At 43.0% G+C, this 17,941-nt stretch overlaps 2 protein-coding genes across 4 annotated transcripts; both read right to left on the bottom strand.

The window, feature by feature from the left end:
* Positions 1-1,294: 1,294 nt before the first annotated feature.
* On the bottom strand, positions 1,295-6,956 carry myoz2b (myozenin 2b). Of its 2 annotated transcripts, XM_076044640.1 has the most exons (6): positions 6,801-6,956; positions 5,612-5,719; positions 4,699-4,865; positions 3,007-3,103; positions 2,369-2,525; positions 1,295-2,294 (listed from the first exon to the last, which is right to left on the bottom strand). In XM_076044640.1, the coding sequence occupies exons 2-6, from the start codon at positions 5,691-5,693 to the stop codon at positions 2,069-2,071; spliced, it is 729 nt and encodes a 242-aa protein (XP_075900755.1). In that variant the 5' UTR covers positions 5,694-5,719; positions 6,801-6,956; the 3' UTR covers positions 1,295-2,068. The 2 variants fall into 2 exon arrangements, with proteins under 2 accessions (XP_075900755.1, XP_075900762.1); XM_076044647.1 differs by lacking the exon at positions 5,612-5,719 and having other exon boundaries at positions 6,801-6,954.
* Positions 6,957-7,696: 740 nt separating this feature from the next.
* synpo2b (synaptopodin 2b) lies at positions 7,697-15,319 on the bottom strand. Of its 2 annotated transcripts, XM_076044668.1 has the most exons (3): positions 14,001-15,319; positions 11,898-13,216; positions 7,697-9,089 (listed from the first exon to the last, which is right to left on the bottom strand). In XM_076044668.1, exons 1-3 carry the CDS (start codon positions 14,665-14,667, stop codon positions 8,586-8,588), a joined length of 2,490 nt encoding a protein of 829 aa, XP_075900783.1. In that variant the 5' UTR covers positions 14,668-15,319; the 3' UTR covers positions 7,697-8,585. The 2 variants fall into 2 exon arrangements, with proteins under 2 accessions (XP_075900783.1, XP_075900774.1); XM_076044659.1 differs by lacking the exon at positions 7,697-9,089 and having other exon boundaries at positions 9,512-13,216; positions 14,001-15,318.
* Positions 15,320-17,941: the final 2,622 nt, after the last annotated feature.

Below are 17,941 nucleotides of genomic sequence, written 5' to 3' on the forward strand. Positions count from 1 at the left end.
ACAGGATTCAAGACTAACTGCATCTGCTGGCTTTGGCTAAATGACATAAAGAAGTTAAACAACGTTGAAGTGATTTTACACCAGAATATTTCCAATCCAGTCCTCACAATAATTCCCAAATTTAGAAACAACACACAAAACTGACACCATTACTGCATTTTCCATGTGTATTTATCTTTTCCACATTTATAATGTCAATAAAGTCCAACCAAAAACATATGCAAGACTCAATTGTTGCATATTTAAAAAAAAAAACATAAAACAAAACGTGCCACTGTATTTGCAGATATGCAATAAGAACGTCTAACTTCGAACCACAGTTACAGAAAGAGACCATACAATTCAATATAGAGTTCAACCACTATCATCCTCAGCTTACTGAGTAGGAGGAGATCTGACCTCCACAAACACAACACTCTGGTCAGGTGTGAGAGCAAACACAACTTTGTGTGTGTGTGTGTGTGTGTGTGTGTGTGTGTGTGTGTGCGTGTGTGAGGAGAGGGGGAGATGTGCGGACTTGAAGTCGGGCTTCTTGGCTCAGTGTATGATGCTGTGAGACAGGGTGGAGGATCGCGTCCTGTTACATGGAGCCAATTAGGGGTGGTGGGCCATCTCGCCATCTCAGTCGCCAGAGGCTTGCCTGCTCCTTCAGCCTTTCGCAGCCAGAGCTCACACAGCAATGTGTGTGTGTGTGTGTGTGTGTGTGTGTGGCGTGTGTGTGTGTGTGTGAGAGAGAGAGAGAGCGAGAGAGAGAGAGAGAAGGAAAGATACTCAAACACGGAAACTACAGCGTGCCTGTTAGTTGTTAGCCGGAGAAGTCCTCACTGTTTTGGAAGCCAATATCCAACAGGCATTGATGCCGCAGCAATAGTGGGTTCATATGATATCCTCATATATTTCACAATATAGAACACATGCTGTGCCTGTGTTTGCTGTGTGTCAGCTGTGTGGGTAAATATGGTGTGTATCTGATCCCGTCTTGGCTCCAGCAGAAGCACTGAAACGTCCCCAGAGACACACCAGGATTTTTTGGTAGTATTTATATAAAAAGAGAATAAAGGCACCGGATCTCTTACTGTGAATGTTGCACGGCTCGCTTCTCCTCAGATGAGTTGTCAAACTCTGCTCCATTTTTTTCCTTTTTCTTTTTTTTTTTTAAGGTTATATTTGGAGTTGATCTCTTTTCCTGTTTGTTTCTTTTTGTCCCAGTATGCAGCAGTTCAGCCCAGATAGACTTCTGGCAAACTATAAATATCTACATGCGACTTCAAAAAGACAAGTGAGGGCAATCAGAGTTTATATAATAGTTTTAGTTTGGTTGTTTCTATTCTGGTCCGCTCTTGGAGACTTTTTGTCACACGTAGACTCCTCGTCCTCCGCCGCAGAGGGGATACACACACATGAAACAAGGCTTGAGACGTTGAGATCGTGTTAAACACGGCCAATAAACTGAAAAAATGACTAACCATGGCCCTAACAAAATATAGACATGGTCAGGCCAAAACAACAATACGCAATACTAAAAACAGCTCTGTGGGCAGTGTTTTAGTAATCTACAAATAAAATCTGTAGATTTAATTAAGAGCAATTCAGAGTAAATCATTGATTTGATTTTAAAGTATTTATTTAAATTAAAACCTATATGATGATAAATAAACAACAATCATAGCTTTTGCTAAACAAAATTCTCTAGCCTAGATCTTTATATCAACACACACACACACACACACACACAGAGAAAAGGTCAGTAATAACTAAATAGGACTCACTTTTATTTTTGGGGTTCCAGTTGATTGACATCAATAAATATATTTCACTTGCTTATTTACATCACATTTACCAATTAGACCAGCATTACTTATCAAATCACCTGTTGATATAGATATATATAAATAGATGTATATTCATATATCCTGAATGCCGTTTTACACCAAACAAACCGCTTAACATCTTTATAAAACATTTTGTGTCCTCTACAAGGCTGTTAATGAACTGCGTCTAGTATTTCTTTCCTTTTTTTTTTTGCCTGGCTTGGTCAAAGTGCACAGCCAACATCGTGTTTCTTCGTCTACAGGTCGTCAGACTCGGGGACTTTCATGGGCTCCAGGGTGACTGTGGGGAGGATGTAGTGGGTGCCCTCAGATATCCAGCCCTGGGCCGACCTGTTGAAGGTGGGTCGCTTCACGCCAGGCTCCTGCAGCTCCGGGTAGCTGGGTGGGTTCAGGTTCACTTCGGGCAGCTTGAATGTGATCGCTCTGGGCGCCTTTTCAAAGCCGCCAAAGGGAGTGGCCACCCTGTGATTGACAACGAGTGTGAAGGGCATCCTTTCGCCACCACCTTCTTATGTAACGCGTCACAGTTTCCTCACCGGTTGAAGCTCCTGTACTCTGGGAGATCTGCCCGCGGGTCAAGTGGTGGCATTTTCAGCTGGATGCTTTCAGCGAGGTTGGGGTCGCTGAGAATCTCTTGATCCCACGGGGAGTGGTAGCACTTTGGCATAGTTGAGGAGTTTACCTTCTCTGCATCTTGTGAAGGAGCAAACAAACCATTATCTTGGAGGTTGGGTTCACAGTTACGAGGTTAATGTTGAGCCGCGCTCTTTAGCCTCTTTGGGGAGGTTAAACTTTTAGAGTGGACCGGATTATGACCACAGGCCGAGCAGGGAGAACAGCCACACTGACTTGTCCATCATTACGATCCAAGCCCTTAAAATAGCACATAGCTGAAGTGTGTACTCATCCTATAAAGTGTCCACATGGGACGACACAACGGCTACAGCATTTTGGAAAGAGCTCAGGCCGCTGGTGGCATTGAAAATAGAACACAATACTGAGCATTGCAGCATTTAGAGGAGCGCACGTATAACTCATCAAAATGAACACACCTCATAAAATCCAACAGCTAGGCACTTCACATGTATCCCATTTATGTTCTATTTACATTTACCATTCTTACTGAAGGACGTTTTTGTGACTGATCTCGTGTTGAACACCTGGGACAGATTACCTGGGACACTTTGGGCCTCGTTTCCATCAGCTGGTGGGTCCACTTTGATCTCCACGGTGAACACATTCTCAGGTCCGACGTTGTTCTGTGAGTTCGCCTGAAATATAGAGATTCTATTATCCTTTTGGTTATTAGCCTGTGTCGCTGTTGCCCTTGCCTGCCGTGCACTCTGCCGCGCACTCCGATACGCACAATCTCAGACACTTGTCAAAACATTCCGCACACGCAGCGGCGAAGCAAATCAGCAGGCGCCGATAAACAGAGGAGCAGCTCCTCAACAAAGTGCCCGAGAAGCCTCTCAGAAAAATTGGCTGGAGGAAGCAGAAGGTACGACGCTCATTGGCCTCATTGCGTTAAATGTAATGATTATTTTTCTCTTAAAGTCTGATGATGGATTACACGCAACAATGCTTGAAAAGAAATACATACTCTTTATGTCCAAAAGCCGTTATGGCGACACAGTTTGCAGAACATTCATGTCACTACATGAAAACTACTTTTTCAAAAGCTCTTATTGATTCATTGACAAGTCACAGAGAGAGTGGCACCCCCTCACTTGACACAGCACCCCCAGCTGTCCCGCAGTCGGATTATATAACTTTGGCTGACTGCCTGACACTCTCTCTTGAGAACCTGAGTTTACGGCAACTTAGATAGACTTTATTTATTCAAGTTTATACAACCTTGAAAGACTTGATGGACTTTATTTATTCAAGTTGAAACAACTTTGCTAGACTTCTGGCCGTGATAAATGCCTACATGTGACTTCAAAAAGACAAGCAATGGAAACCATAGAGAGAAGAAGAAAGACTAGTTCAGCAAGTGACCAGACAAGGCAAGCAGCCTAACGATAGACTGTTGTATTCTATCCCAGTCCAGTGTGGGGCGCTGTGTCAATAGTAGGGGTGTCATTCTCCCTGTTACAAGGCACTCGTCGTTTTTTAATTGTTTGGAAACTATATCATATCAAGGTAGAAAAACTATGTAATGTTACCAAGGATATATTTTCAATAACTCTATTAAAATATTGCTTCAAATAGAGGCAAGACTTTTGTGTGCTACTGAGAAAGGAGAAATCGGATCCCAACAGTTCCGTTGTGTTTGGCCACATTTACATTTGTGTGTGTGTGTGTGTGTGTGTGTGTGTGTGTGTGTGTGTGTGTGTGTGTGTTTGTGTGTTTCAAAAGGTGCAGCTGCATTAAACATCGACAACAACAGAAAAAAAACAACAACACTAAATTCTCATTTTGCCCTGGAAGTGTGGCAAATCAGTGTCCTTCTGAAACATCCAGTTAAAACTTCGATGGAACAGTGCAGTTGCAGAAGGATTATGGGCGACTAGGCTAAACAGAAATTCCACTTGGAGACTTCAGGCTGCTTCTTAATGCAATATATATTACAAATGCTTAGGGTGTCCACAAACTATTCCTCAAAAATATTTTAGGTAGATCCATGTGGCCCAATCAAACAATCTTGAATGTGAAGTTCACTCTTCCATGGCACCTGCACATGCTGGTCCCATGAGCCAAAGAACGTGTCAGCACACACCTGTTCTCAAAATGGCTCCGAGCGCCACGTGCCACAGTAAACAACCAGCGCTGAAGTACTGTTAGCATTAGCTGATGAACTTGGTCTGTGAATCAGTAGCATTTGCTTCATTTTGCACGTGTTGAGTGATTCAAGTTGGCTTACATTTAGCTGTGCGTTTGCCTCATTCTGTATGCTCTCAAACGTGTATTTTTCTGATCTCCTCTGGCGCATCTTGAAAAGTCGTGATCCTCTGTTGGACAGCAGCGAGAGCTCCTCCAGCATGATGTCTTTGGGAGTGCTGTGTTTCTTTCCCAGGTCCATTGTGTATTCTGATTGGTCAAAAATAGAGGGAATGAAATGAAAAAACAGCAATAGTACATAAAATACAGGGATGAAAAAAAAAATGTTGCGAATGTTTTGTTGATAGCACTCTGATGCCACTAAATGGTCATTTTCAACTATGCCAAATACAGCAAAATGGCCACAAACTAGTCTTTTGTCATGGATGGAGTTAAATTTATCGTTGACTGCATCTCGCTGCCTTAGCTGCTTAATCCAGCCACGTTTTTAGAGCTGGGCACTGGGCAGCTCTAGATACTAAATATAAATATACATTCAGCAATGTTCCATAATAGCGTTTTGCCTGCGACATAGTTTTAAAATGTGCGAGTTTACTGCTCATTTTGTTTGGAGAACTATTGTCCCGAGAATTCACGATGTTCCTTTTGCACGCCAGCGCAATGGAAAGTGAGTTATCATTACAGCTGAGCATTAGTTTTGGATTCACATGACACTTCCTCATCAAGCAGCCCCAGCGGAATGCCACCCAGCTGTCACGGACCCTCACATAACAAACAGCTACACAGTTGCCCCTCACAGCTTCCCTCCTCCCTCCCGAAATAGATGGTCGAAAAGAAGAACGACAAAGGATTTTACCACCATAGGTAGTAAATCATTCCATCGACTTATTTATGGACAAGGCCAGAGAGCAGCCCTGACATTTTGAACCCAGATCAGAATGGATATTCTCTCGCGACCGTGTGTGTGGCAGTAAGCCTCGGCTATCGCACCATACCATCAGTACCGTGGACCTCTCGGCAAATCGCTGCTGCACGTTTCTTCCTCTCTCCAGCTGGCATTGCACAGAACTGAGACATTGCGGCTTTGGGAAAGGTCAGCAGAACTGGGGACACATACAGGACACAGGATGGTGATGCTTTGGCCCTTTCGTGGAAGGTGTTTTATTGCTAACACACTGTGTGCACCAACCAAAGCGCCCCCAACCATCAACAGAACGCGAGCACGTTTAATGGGATGTGCCCAGATACAGTTGAGAGGCAACTGCCGAGCAGGACGTCTGTTATGTATGTTATGATTTAAAATATTCTCAGCATGAATCAGAAAGTATTCATTGAAAAGTACATTTTTAGAATAAAAGTGAAGATACACAGTGACACAGGTTAATAGAAAAATACATCTTTCTGTTACACAATACGCTGGTACACTATGCGTTGTTGTTTTTTTATGCGTGGTCATGATTTAAAAGGTGCTCCGTCAAATAAATCTGCCACATCAGTTTTTTTTTTTGTTATTTTTACACTGAATTAATCTCTGTCAAGGTTACATTACCAAAATTACAATGCATTGCATAACCCTAAAGCTCCATTGTTGCAACACTGGCACTCAGAGCTGCCCTCGTCAGTTTGAGTGTGTTCCCTATTGTTGTTGGCATTGGCATGAGATTAATCAACTGTGTAAAGGTCGGCGGGTGACGTCGTGCGCCCCCAAGTTCATGTGCATGGCCGGACGTGCGGTCGAGAAACGTCAAAAACGCTCAAACTCAATGTTTGACAGCACATTTGGAAAAACTCACGGCGCGGCCAAGGCAATCGACTCAGATTTGTTGTTGCCTGAAGAATAAAAAGTTGGACGGTACAACCCTTTGTTGTACTCAGAAACTCTTAAATAATTTAATTATGACCATCTGCTGACTGTGCAGCTGTCATGTCCCTGACAATAGCATGCAAACCATCGCAGAGCAGCGCGACTCTAAAAACAGAACATGTATATTTCGGAGTAGCTGCTAATCTACCCGACGATGCATTTCCATACGATAACAAGCGGACTGCGGAAAACCACGGTCAATTCTCCCGAAACGTACCCAGATTCATTTTATAGCAACGTACAGATTTATCAATATGTATAATGCAATTGAAATAACGCATATATTTACAAAACACACCCTGGTTAAAACTCATCCGTACCTGTGTTGTATCCCTAACGTGCAACCAGAATCCTTGACGGGGGGGACACCGAGGCTCAGGGGTCAACCTACAGTCTGTAGTTTGATCTTCCCTGATCTTCACACTCCCGGACACTAAAGCCAAACTGAGAGTGTGTCTCTGTGTCTGTTGTGAATGGAATGCAGCTTACATCAATAGGCTAAATTTAACCTGTCAAACACTCCAAACCACTCTCAAACACCACGGGGCACAGACAGCCACCAGAGAGGGAGACAGAGAGAGAGAGCGCGGAGGGGTAGGCGGGGTGGAGGGGTAGAGGGCGGATGACTCCTCGTGCTGAATGATGTTGCCTCGCATGGGCACTCCCCTCCGGAGACGTGTCCTCCTCCTTTGTAGTGAGTCTTTAATGTCAGCGACGCAGCCTCCTGGGCTTCGTGTGAACGGAGGTGGCCGACGCCGGGCCGCTTCTTCGGGCTGAACTGTGCTACTGTAGTTACGGGTCTGGAGAGAGGGTACTGAAATGAAAAGACTTGTTGGTCTCATTTATGAGAGGCTGATGGTCAGCCAAAGATCTTCTCCAAGAACGATCCCGGTCATCATATTACAACATTCAAACACACCGCTGTGAAGGATAGTGAGAATTGTAGCCTCTATTTATCAGATTGAAAACGTTAAAAACTACATTAGTTCCCTAAATGTTTCTGTTCAGTTCCTCTCAGAATATTTTGAACATATTCTATAAACATCACTGCATGTGTATGTATGCTTCCTTGGATCAGTCTGTGTTTGCACTCAATACACTTTGTGTATAAACATAATAACTATGTTAACATTTGCTAAAATTGTTTACATTTAAATGTCAACATAAAATTGAAAAGAAGAAAAGCAAAAGCCATCAGCAGAATATTTGTGTTTAAATTTTTTTTACTTTGTGTTTAAAAAGGTGCAAAAATACACAGTTGACCAATCCGAAATCGTGGCTACATTTTTGCCGTAATCCTGTAAACACTGCACACTGTATGTGTGAAGAAGTGTAAAACTAACTACGCATGAATGTGACCATTTATTCATTTGAGCCAAATAAATAAATGTTATGACTAATATGTTACAACAGCAATATACAGGGACAATTATTTTCAGTTCACTTCTGCTATGCAGTCCTAGATGAGCAGGGAAAACTTGCAAAGGTTTTTACGATTTAAAAAGTGTAAATATAGTTGTTTTTTTTAATTTATCCAAACAGTACACATGTGTTTTTTTCATGTTCAATTCACATGCAAATGTCTAATAATAAAAAATAAGAATATATCTATCACCGTTTGAACCTTTTAGTGGATAAATTATTTGTATGCATGGAGACAGAGTAAAGTCACTGCAAAGTGCAGCAAAGTCTTTTTTTTCTAGACACAAAGAATATTTCTAAAACCTCCTGTATATTTTCAAATATTTTAGCTCTCCCCCACTAAAAAACAACTTTAGTGAACAACACCACATCAAAAACAAAACAACCTGCCACACCTGTCTCCTACTTTTACTTCTGCTTTAATGAGACTCTGCTATGAAGCTCTCTCGACGAGCGCTCTGATTCTGTCTCTCATTGCCAGCTAATAGACACTCAAACCTAATGGCCAAAAAAGCCCCTTTTCCAAGTAAAAACGGTCATAAAAAGCAACGTTCCAAACATTTCATGTATTTTATGTACGTATTTGTCCCCTTTCAAAGGACTTTATATGATACCAGATTTGTATACTGTTAAATATATATCTATATAATCTTAAAAGTGTCTGACACATGGTAATCTTAAACTCACTGAACAACACTGTGCATGGGAGAGTATTTTGCCGGGTTAGATTGTGGCATGTATCCAATAGTGGCCCTTCTCCCCGACCAGAGAGGCTGAGCAGGCCTGAATGGCGGCCCCGAGAAGGCTCGTTTCTCTGGTGGGAATGTCTGGCTGATGGCTGCTCCTGGAGGTCCAGCCGAGGCCGCACGGCGTAGAGGGGCCGCTGGCTCCAGCGACACCCTACGCTTCCATTCCTCCGGAGGCTCGGGAAGAGCCCTGCGGTGTCCTGCAGCCATGATGTTAGAGGCCAACGATGACCCCCGGCCCGGCAACACGAAGGCCTCATCCACTGAGCCAATAGCACTTCTGGAGGCCGCCTCCCACGGTGACAGCGGCTTGCAGGGTTTTTCTTGGACGGACGTCTGCCTGGGAGTCGGTAAAAAGGGTGCACGGATTCCGGGCGCGGCCATGGGCGACAGAACTCCAGCCGAGGGAACAGCGTACAGGGAGCGGCTCCGACCAAATCCCTGAAAGTAAAGCTTGAGTTAGTTGCCCTTTGTGTCAGCTGTTCAGACTTTGCTGCCACCCTCTGGCCTCCGCTGAACAGCCTCCCCTGTGTTCATTTATAATGATTTATTCTCATATTAAAGTTTTTCATTTCGTGTAAGTCACACTTTTCTGATAATATAAAAGGACACTCTTTAAAATGGAATATTGATTAAATCTGAATGTAACAGTGTTTATTGGTCCCGATTCTCTTGTTGCTGAAATTAACTCCTCATTTAAAATTTTAAGAGCTTTTTTTTTTTTCTTATATTGGTTCATTAGGACAAAACCAGTCATGAAACAGAATTACCTAATTTTTTGTCACAAACCATTAATTATAAATACAAATAATGAGCACAAACAGACAAATATTAGCCAACTTAACTGGTGTTTGTTCATGGCAATTGAAATGCACCCCAGATTAACTAGATCTTTGTTCACTTCTTTGGTTTGAACTGAAACCAATTTATGCTATAGAGTAAAATGTTTTAAAGTATAAGAAGTTTTAAAAGACAATAAACTTTCTTTTTTATGGTTCTACCTGACTGGACCTTCCCTAAGCATTTTAATACATGGTAAAACTTAAAATAGTTCCTCACATTTAAGCAATTTATGCAGGATGAATTTATGTATTTTCCATGCATTTAAACAATTATAATCAATAATGAGAAATAAATTGGAAAGTGGAAAGTGCTGACGTTCCTGTTTTATGCTAAACTGCCCTTTAATGAACCATAATACCTGTCATATTGATATTCCACAGAGAGCCACTGGAGGTCCAAGATCAGGTTCCTTGCTTTTACTCCAAATGTGCTTTTAAAGATAAATAATGATGGACATACGGTGTAAAAAAGCAGTCAAGAGAAGGTGACAGTGCACAAGTCAGTGATAGTTTAACTGAAAAATGGTGAGGGTGCAGATAGAAATTCTCAGAGTGTGCAGTAGTAGGGAAAAATAAACAGAAGAATTGTGTGATTCACGTGAATGCTTTCTAATAAGAGATCAGAAGCTAATGAAACAGACAGCAGATACACGAGGGAAAAGAGAATTTTTTTAATAGCAAGATTGTGCAGAGAACAAGAAGTGCAATAAACAGTGATATGTGGAAAGACAGAGACAAAGAGAAAGGTAAGAATCTTTTGTTTTTATCATTAAACGTTTCCATTGGTAATCAGAATAGTCATTTTCAAACCTCAGTTGTTAATATTGAAGAAGTTATCGGTCCATAATCCAAACAAATGTAACCAAAATTAACAAACTACCAGTATTTAAATTCTGCGGTTGAGAGGCCACATATTTTGGAATGAGTAAAAGAAATGCAAATTAATGGTATGCTTCCAAAAAAAAGATTGGTTTTCCTCCCAGAAACATGTAATTCGGATATTTATCATTTGCAGTGACTATTTGATAAACTTAGACTGTAACAAATGAATAAAAATACTAAGTATATTGGGGTCACGGATAATACAGTAAGAGAAGAATTGCACACCGTGCATGTAATCTTAAGAATTACTTGACAAAATCAGACAGAAAAACACCAGAGGACCCTGGTTGAAGGGTCTCGACACATAATACTGCACATGTGATAGCACTTCCTGAGATTCACTTATGAGATGTATTTATTCGCATTTACCTTTTGACCATGCAATGTTATGTGCTAACATGGTGACTTAACCATTTCACATTTTATGTAACTATCTTCATCTTTAAAACAAACGTCTACGGTATGACCGTAGTTACAGTGCAAAGTATGATGGCTAGCCTTTTTGAATACTCTACGTGCTCGCGAACCAGAGATGGAATTGTGCTCTCACATCGACACCGTAGCACAATCATATAGAGCGTTAGAATGAGTGAAGCATTGCAACAGGCCGCCACTGTGGGCCCATCACCACTGGCTTCTTAGCACAAAAATTTGGCCTTGGTGCCATTTGACGTGCACCTCGAGCGATAAGAGACCTGGGAGAAAAAGCTGAAGCTACACTGTCACTGGTGGAGGACTTTTGGGAGGCTGTGCTTGCTGGCCGTGCGGCAGGTGTGGCTTGCTTGTTGTTTACTTCAGAGGCTGCAGCTGTGAGATTATTAGGAGTACCGTGAGTTTTAGGATTTGGGGAACCTACTGGTGCAGCAGACTTTGCAGGGACTTCTGCCTTGCTTTGGACAGAAGTATTGTCACTAGAAGGGGCAGATTTATTTCTACGGTTTTTGGTTGCCTCAAACTTTGATGCTGGCGTGGGTCTGGGACTGGGACTTTTGACCTCTAGGACTGCATCATACTTGAACAGCGATGTGTCCAAGTGATATGGCTGATGCTTCATAATATCTAACGTATTGAGTTGCTTTGGGACAGGTTTAGGCTTGGGCTTGATTTTGGGGCTAGTGGATGGAAGCTGCTTAGTCGCCGATGGGGGGTAGAACGGAGCTAGAAGGGGGTTGTATGATATAGGAGGTGGGGCACGGACATTGGGAGAGTACCTCCAATGGTTTGGAAGGGACAAAGTGGGTGAAGCAGATCCCGCATCGTTAGCATTACCAGTAACAAACTTCTCCACACGGGTAAGTTTTTTCTCAAACAGCTCTGCGCCTTTCCCCACCATAGTTTGATCAACTTCAGCTCTACCTGCAACCTGACCCTTTGGAGAAGCTTTTAATGGTTTTGACAGCTGCCTGTAGGACCTCCCTGCCTCAGGTGGGCAAGAGGCAACTGAGTGCGGAGCGCTGTCGGCCTTACTCTTCGGTGAAGCTGGACGATGTGGGCTGTAAGTGGGACTGCAGGCTTGCATACTCACAGATGCTTGCAGCGGGTGTTGATTCCAGCTATTTGGGGGAGGCTGCGAGGAGGGCTTGGCTGGAGCCCAGGCATCAGCGGGTGTTTGAAGTGCGGCTGGGGTTCGATCCAGTGGCCAGTGGTTCTCTGTTTGCTGGGAATGAGTCCAGTCCTGTTGTTGCTGCAAGTAATGCTGAGCATGGGGGCCCACTGGACTCTGTCTGGGCTGAGAAACTGGACTTCTGGATGGAATGAAGGGTTCACCAGAGGGACTTCTTCTCATCCAAGGTGGGCACGATGGGTCGATGGACGGCTTGGGGGCAACCGGAGGGGGATTCTTGAGTTTTACTGTTCTCGGTTGCATGAAGTTACACGCCTCAGCTCCCAGACTGAAACCATCTTCTTCTGGCTCTATATAAGACCTCCTTTCCCCTTTGTTCTGATAATGTACATTTTGAGGCATGGAAGACTGCTTACCACTAACCCTCCTCTTTGACTCAGCAAGGACCCCTGTCTTAATAGCTGGCACAGATATTCGCTCATCTCTTGACGCAATGATGTCCCCAGTTGGCGACCAAACCTTTGGATTAGTCTTAGCATACACAGGCACTTTGAATCTCAGATCATGCTTCTTGGACTCTTGAATGATGCCAGCAGGCCTGCCAACGTTAGCTCTGTTTTTGAAGCCCAGGAAAGGTTTGGCAGTTCGGTTTGACACCGATGGCTTAGAGACATTTGGCAGCTGGTACACCGGTTGACGACTTTCTGGGCATTCTACCTGCTGTCCACGATTTACATTCGTGTAGTTGACCTGTTCAGTATGTGCGTACATTTTCTCAATGTCATAATTATCCTGTGCCCCTCTGTGTCCAGGTATTGGGGACGTCTCCACGGGTATTCCTCTCAGTTCATCCTGCTCTGAAACTATCTGGTCGATCCGTTGGCGTCGTTGGGCAAACATGAAAACACCCTTCCCCTTTGTGCCTGGCAGTGCTTCCATTTCTCGAATACTTCCCCAATTAACGCTCAAATTATACTGCTGCTGCTGCTGGACAGAATACTCCTCCTCAAACTCTGATTCACTTGTTGCCACAAAGTTGTACTCAGCTGACCTCACTTCCTCTGTCTCCTCCTCCACTTGGTCTTCGCTCTCAAGCCTGCTATCACCAGTTCCGTAGCTCACAAGTGTAAATTTCTTGACCCTCTGTTGGCGTTTTTTGAACAGCACGGCTCCCTTGTTCTGGGGGTTCGGTGCGTGAGTCAGGAGCCGAGCGATTTGCTTACATTTGGACTTGTTCTCCTTGGCCTGTTTTTCTGACTGGCTTTCGTTGTGACTTATGCCTGCAGTGAAGAAAAGGGAGAAATGATCCAAGAACCAAAGGAAGGTGAGGTACAAAGACATGAAATGACACTAATGAGAATTGAAATGTGACTTTGGCAGGTTTTGTGGGTCATTCAGAAGCTGCAGAATGTGACACATTTAAAATGGATTTTAAGCAATACAAAATATTGAAAGATCATTCCAACTTTGCTAATTTTAGGACAGAAACATATTGCTGCGTATGTCCACTAATAAAATTTTACAGCTAACCTAGAGTGCTTCCATGAGGCAAGAAACATGTTCAGCTCACTTTCCATTGCCGTCACATCTTACGATTGGAAAAGGGATCGGGTAACAGGCCAGTGTGACACATGCTGGTGTCTGTCAAATTTGTTTCTGCCACTCTCATCATCTGCTCATATATTATTCTTATCCCTCTCTGACTACTAATACCTTAGGAATTCTCCCTGTGGGTCCATACTCAAATAGACACCACATTACAGCATGAAAATAGCCAGCTCCCATAGTGCTTTGCACAAGTTACTTATTAATAAATTATGTGTCATGCCTTAAAGATAAATAATAATCCTATAATGATTTAAGGTTATTCATATAACGGTTAGCTCATGCCTCGGGAAGCATTAGTAGTGCATCCAAATGAGAATTTATTTTTGATTTGTGTAAGAGACGAACTTTAAATATAGCAAAATTAAAAAGAAAAAGTCTAGTCTCGAGTCTAGTTTTCCAGTAGCGGCTTGATGCACTGCAATATTAGCGGTTGGAGATATGGAGAGAGATACTTACGTGTGCACCTTGCCCTGTTGCTGTTCGGTCTGCACAGAACTGTGTCAGACTCCGAGTTCCACTTCTCTGCCTGCTCAGCACCCTCGTCTAAAATTCCAAAGGAGACAGACGCAGGAGGTGCTTGGCTGCTCCCTCCTTCCTCCGAGGAGTCGCCCTCCCTGTTCAGAGACTCTGGACGCTGTCTATAGCTGGCTCTCTGGGGTTGATCTACGTCGAGGGTCAAGGCCAGGGTCATATCAGCAGCAGCAGCACAGCCAAGAGAGGAGGAGGACGAATGCGAATGTGGCCGAGATCCCTGCGCCGAGTCGGGGTATGCCGGGTGAGGGGACAGGGAGGTTGGTGGCGTCTGGACGCGAGGAGACGTTCTGGTTAACTCTCTAGGACTGCTGGGGTACATGTCCTCCTCCTCTCGGTACGAAGCGCCCCCTTCACTTCCACTGTACTCGGGAAGTGATCGTTGATCACCTGCAACTTCCCAGTCGTGCGGTTGATAGGGTTCTGGGGACTTCCTAGCAGGTGGCAGGTGGTCCAGAGGGAACTCTGAATCGCTCGCATCATCTTCGTAGTAAGAGTCTGCCAAGGACTCGGTGGCACAAAGCTCCTGGGAGCCATCTGACCCCGACCAAGGGGTCACATTATCGCTGTTGTCTTCAGCCACTGGTTCCATTTTTAATGCCGACTCGCAATATTTTCTTGTATCACAAGAAAAAAAACCTTCAGGGAGACAAAGACAACAGAATTCTTTTCACTTACATTCAGGGCACCTTTTGTGTACATGAAACAAAATATCCAACATTATGATGTCTAAAACAATTAAACAGTTTTCTTCCAAGATCAATCATGCTCTTACTATTCTGACAGATTTTTTTCACCACAACAGATTAGTAGTTTTTAGCACCGGTGCACTTTGAAATACACCATGCAGTGGTTAGGTTATTCCTATCCCCAATAGGAAATGCTGCTTAGCTTTGGCAGTATCAGGGCTGCCACCACTCTAAATGGAATGGTATGTAATGTCAGGGGGAAACAGCGTTCACATCCAAGAGCATGAGCAAAACAATTTGGTGGCTGTTTTCCGAACTCTGTTTAAAGAGAACAGCAAGGTCTCCCCTTCTCATCTGTTCTCGAGTGTCACTGCAACAAATATCAGCGCCGTGCGGCAGCTGGCAGCATTTCCATTTACGAACTTAAATGCCAGACTCCTTAGTTTATGCATAGTAGAAATACTGGGACTCCAGTTCTCCAAACTCAGAGCCAGGCTTTGCTTCCGTGCTGAGGTTAAATAATGTCAACAGTTCATACATCAATAAAGGCAAAACTCTTCACCCAGGTGTTCATCCACCAGAATCAGCTGAGACAAAATACCTTGAAGAATTCAGTTGTGCTCTTGTAAAAGTGTATTTGCATATTATAAGAAATCAGATGTAAGGATTTTTTTTTTTCTGGAGAATGTACATGTCTATTTAGTATTTCATGTTGTCTTCATGTCCTGTTTTATTTTGCACTCACCTTCTTCCTGTCTAGTCTGAGCCTGGTTGTCTCCACCTGTTACACATTACCTTGTACTTGTATATACAGTCTGCATTTACCATTGCCTTGTGTCAGTTCACCTTGTTCTGTCCTGCCAAGTCTGGTTTCCTCAGTTGGTTATTGACAAGTTTTTAATTATTATGAGAAAGTTGTTTTGTGTTTCTTTTTTATCGTCCTTGAGCGGATTGAGCATTTCTCCTCTTTTGGGAGTTTTTTGTTTCTACAATTGAATCCTTGAAATTAGTATTGTATTAGGCCTGGAGACTTACAGTTGAGTGCTGTGTTTCTCAATGGTGCCATTACCCATGTCTATCAGAGGATGGTGCTATAACACTGACCAATAGGAATGCAATGTACAATTATTAGACTCATGCATAAGGCAGAGGACAGTTATTATTATTTCATTAATATTATTTATTTATGATTTGTACTGTTTATCTATTATTTTTTTATATTATTTTTTTAATTATTTTAGGCACATGGTCAACAGATGCATGGTGCTGGTTTTGGAGATGTAGTGTAGTGTACTACTAATGTGTAATTGTTACACAATGACTTATTTTCGCTTTACCAGGAAAGGACTGAGAAACTAAGAAACAACCTCTGTAACCTGTTGCCTGTGCTCTAATATACTATGCTCTTTAAAAAAGCACATTGTTATCAACCCAATTTTGGTCATGTATGATGTATGCCGACTGTATGTATGAATGTCTGATTAGTAAATTAAATTGATCTAATCCCTACAGCGCCCTACGATTCCTCATCAGCTTTCGACAAAAGCACCAAAGAGAAACAGAAAACAACTGAAAAAAAAAGAAAAGAAAACATAAAATAAATAAATAACATGTGAGACTATGTTGCAGGCGACACGGTGGCGCAGTGGTTAGCGCTGCCGCCTCACAGCAAGAAGGTCGTGAGTTCGATTCCGGGCCTGGGACCTTTCTGTGTGGAGTTTGCATGTTCTCCCTGTGTCTGCGTGGGTTCTCTCCGGGTTCTCCGGCTTCCTCCCACACTTAAAAACATGCATGTGAGGTCAATTGAAGACTCTAAATTGTCCGTAGGTGTACATGTGAGTGTGAGTGGTTGTTTGTTTCTATGTGGCCCTGCGATGAACTGGCGACTTGTCCAGGGTGGAATTGGGAATAAGCAGGTATAGAAGATGAATGAATGATTATGTTGCACTGTGGCTTTTTGTTCTGTCAAACCAGGCAGATTGCAGTTAGTCATGAGCAGTTACAGGAATTAAAGTGAGCCTCAACTGTTTGTTGCCACGTTTGTCATCACTTGTACAACAAAAGTTCCATTTTCGGATCTTGCCTGTTTTACACCTAATTTGGAACCAGGTCAGTCAGCTTTGTGCTGCATGATGTTGTGCCCAAATGTAAATTTCACAGCGCCTCATTGTGTAACGGTATTTACTTTGATGTTGCTAAACAGATCATTACAGAGATGTTAATGGTCGACATGCATGTTTTGAACTACTATTTCATGCCATTTTCAACTGTCCACTATAGAAAATCCTCATGATGCACAGATACAGGACGACTAGAAAATCTTGGACATATATGCCCACTCTCTCTTCCCACTTGGTTCCGCTTCATTTCATCACCAAACCATCAACAAGCTTTTCTCTGTTGCTACTGAAGTTCCTGTCTCCAAGTATGGCAGTAACTTCAGTGTGTTGTCTTGTTGCCATAGAAGCAGAGAGTCAGCATCTTTGACAAACCAGTGACCCCTGTGTGGACTCGGTCCCGGTGGATTAGCTGTTTCCATGTTATTATGTAATTATACATTTTACCACTGCTGCTAAGGGCCGACATGCACAACAGCACCAAAAGAAAAATCAAGCAAAGTTTAGCGGCAGTTAGTTCATCCAACCATCCATTTTCTATACCCATTTCTCCTGCGCTCAGGTTCAGGAGCTTATGCCAGCTGTTTTCAGGGCAAGACAGGAGTACAGCCTGGACACATCGGCAGTTCATCGTGGGGCCACGTAGAAAGGCAAACAACCATTCACACTCACACTCACAGACAATTTAGAGTTCCAAAGTCACCTCCAAAAATGTTTTGGCATTGTGGGAGGAAGCTAGAGAACCCTGGGAGACAAAAACATGTAAACAAGGAGAACATTCAAACTCCACACAGACAGGCCCCAGGTCCGGGGATTGAACCTGCAACCTTCATAATAGAAGTTCAAATTCATTCATTTTCTATACTGCAGTCAGTGTCACAGCGGGTGCTGGAGCCTATTTCATCTGAAAGTTCAAATTAAAAACGAAGCAAAACAACATGACAGCATTTTCCCAAATCAATGTGCCACCAGAGAGTTTTTCTAACAAGATCAGACCTTTGAGTGACTTTGAGGTGAACGATAAACTGAGACATAACAGTGATGAATAAAGTCAAACTTT

This window comes from Nelusetta ayraudi, unplaced genomic scaffold (genome assembly GCF_046127955.1).
Source record: "Nelusetta ayraudi isolate G7.1 ecotype Tasmania unplaced genomic scaffold, CSIRO-AGI_Nayr_v1 ptg000004l, whole genome shotgun sequence".
NCBI lineage: Eukaryota > Metazoa > Chordata > Actinopteri > Tetraodontiformes > Monacanthidae > Nelusetta > Nelusetta ayraudi.

Excerpts from the sequence above, each read along its gene's own strand:
- myoz2b (XM_076044640.1), bottom strand. The coding sequence starts at position 5,693 with ATGTCTCAGTTCTGTGCAATGCCAGCTGGAGAGAGGAAGAAACGTGCA. Across the intron at positions 2,526-3,006 it reads CGAGGCCCAAAGTGTCCCAG|ATGCAGAGAAGGTAAACTCC; the intron begins GTAATCTGTCCC and ends CTCCTTCACAAG. Across the intron at positions 2,295-2,368 it reads GAGTACAGGAGCTTCAACCG|GGTGGCCACTCCCTTTGGCG; the intron begins GTGAGGAAACTG and ends TGTCAATCACAG.
- synpo2b (XM_076044659.1), bottom strand. The coding sequence starts at position 14,667 with ATGGAACCAGTGGCTGAAGACAACAGCGATAATGTGACCCCTTGGTCG. Across the intron at positions 13,217-14,000 it reads CAACAGGGCAAGGTGCACAC|GCATAAGTCACAACGAAAGC; the intron begins GTAAGTATCTCT and ends TCTTCACTGCAG.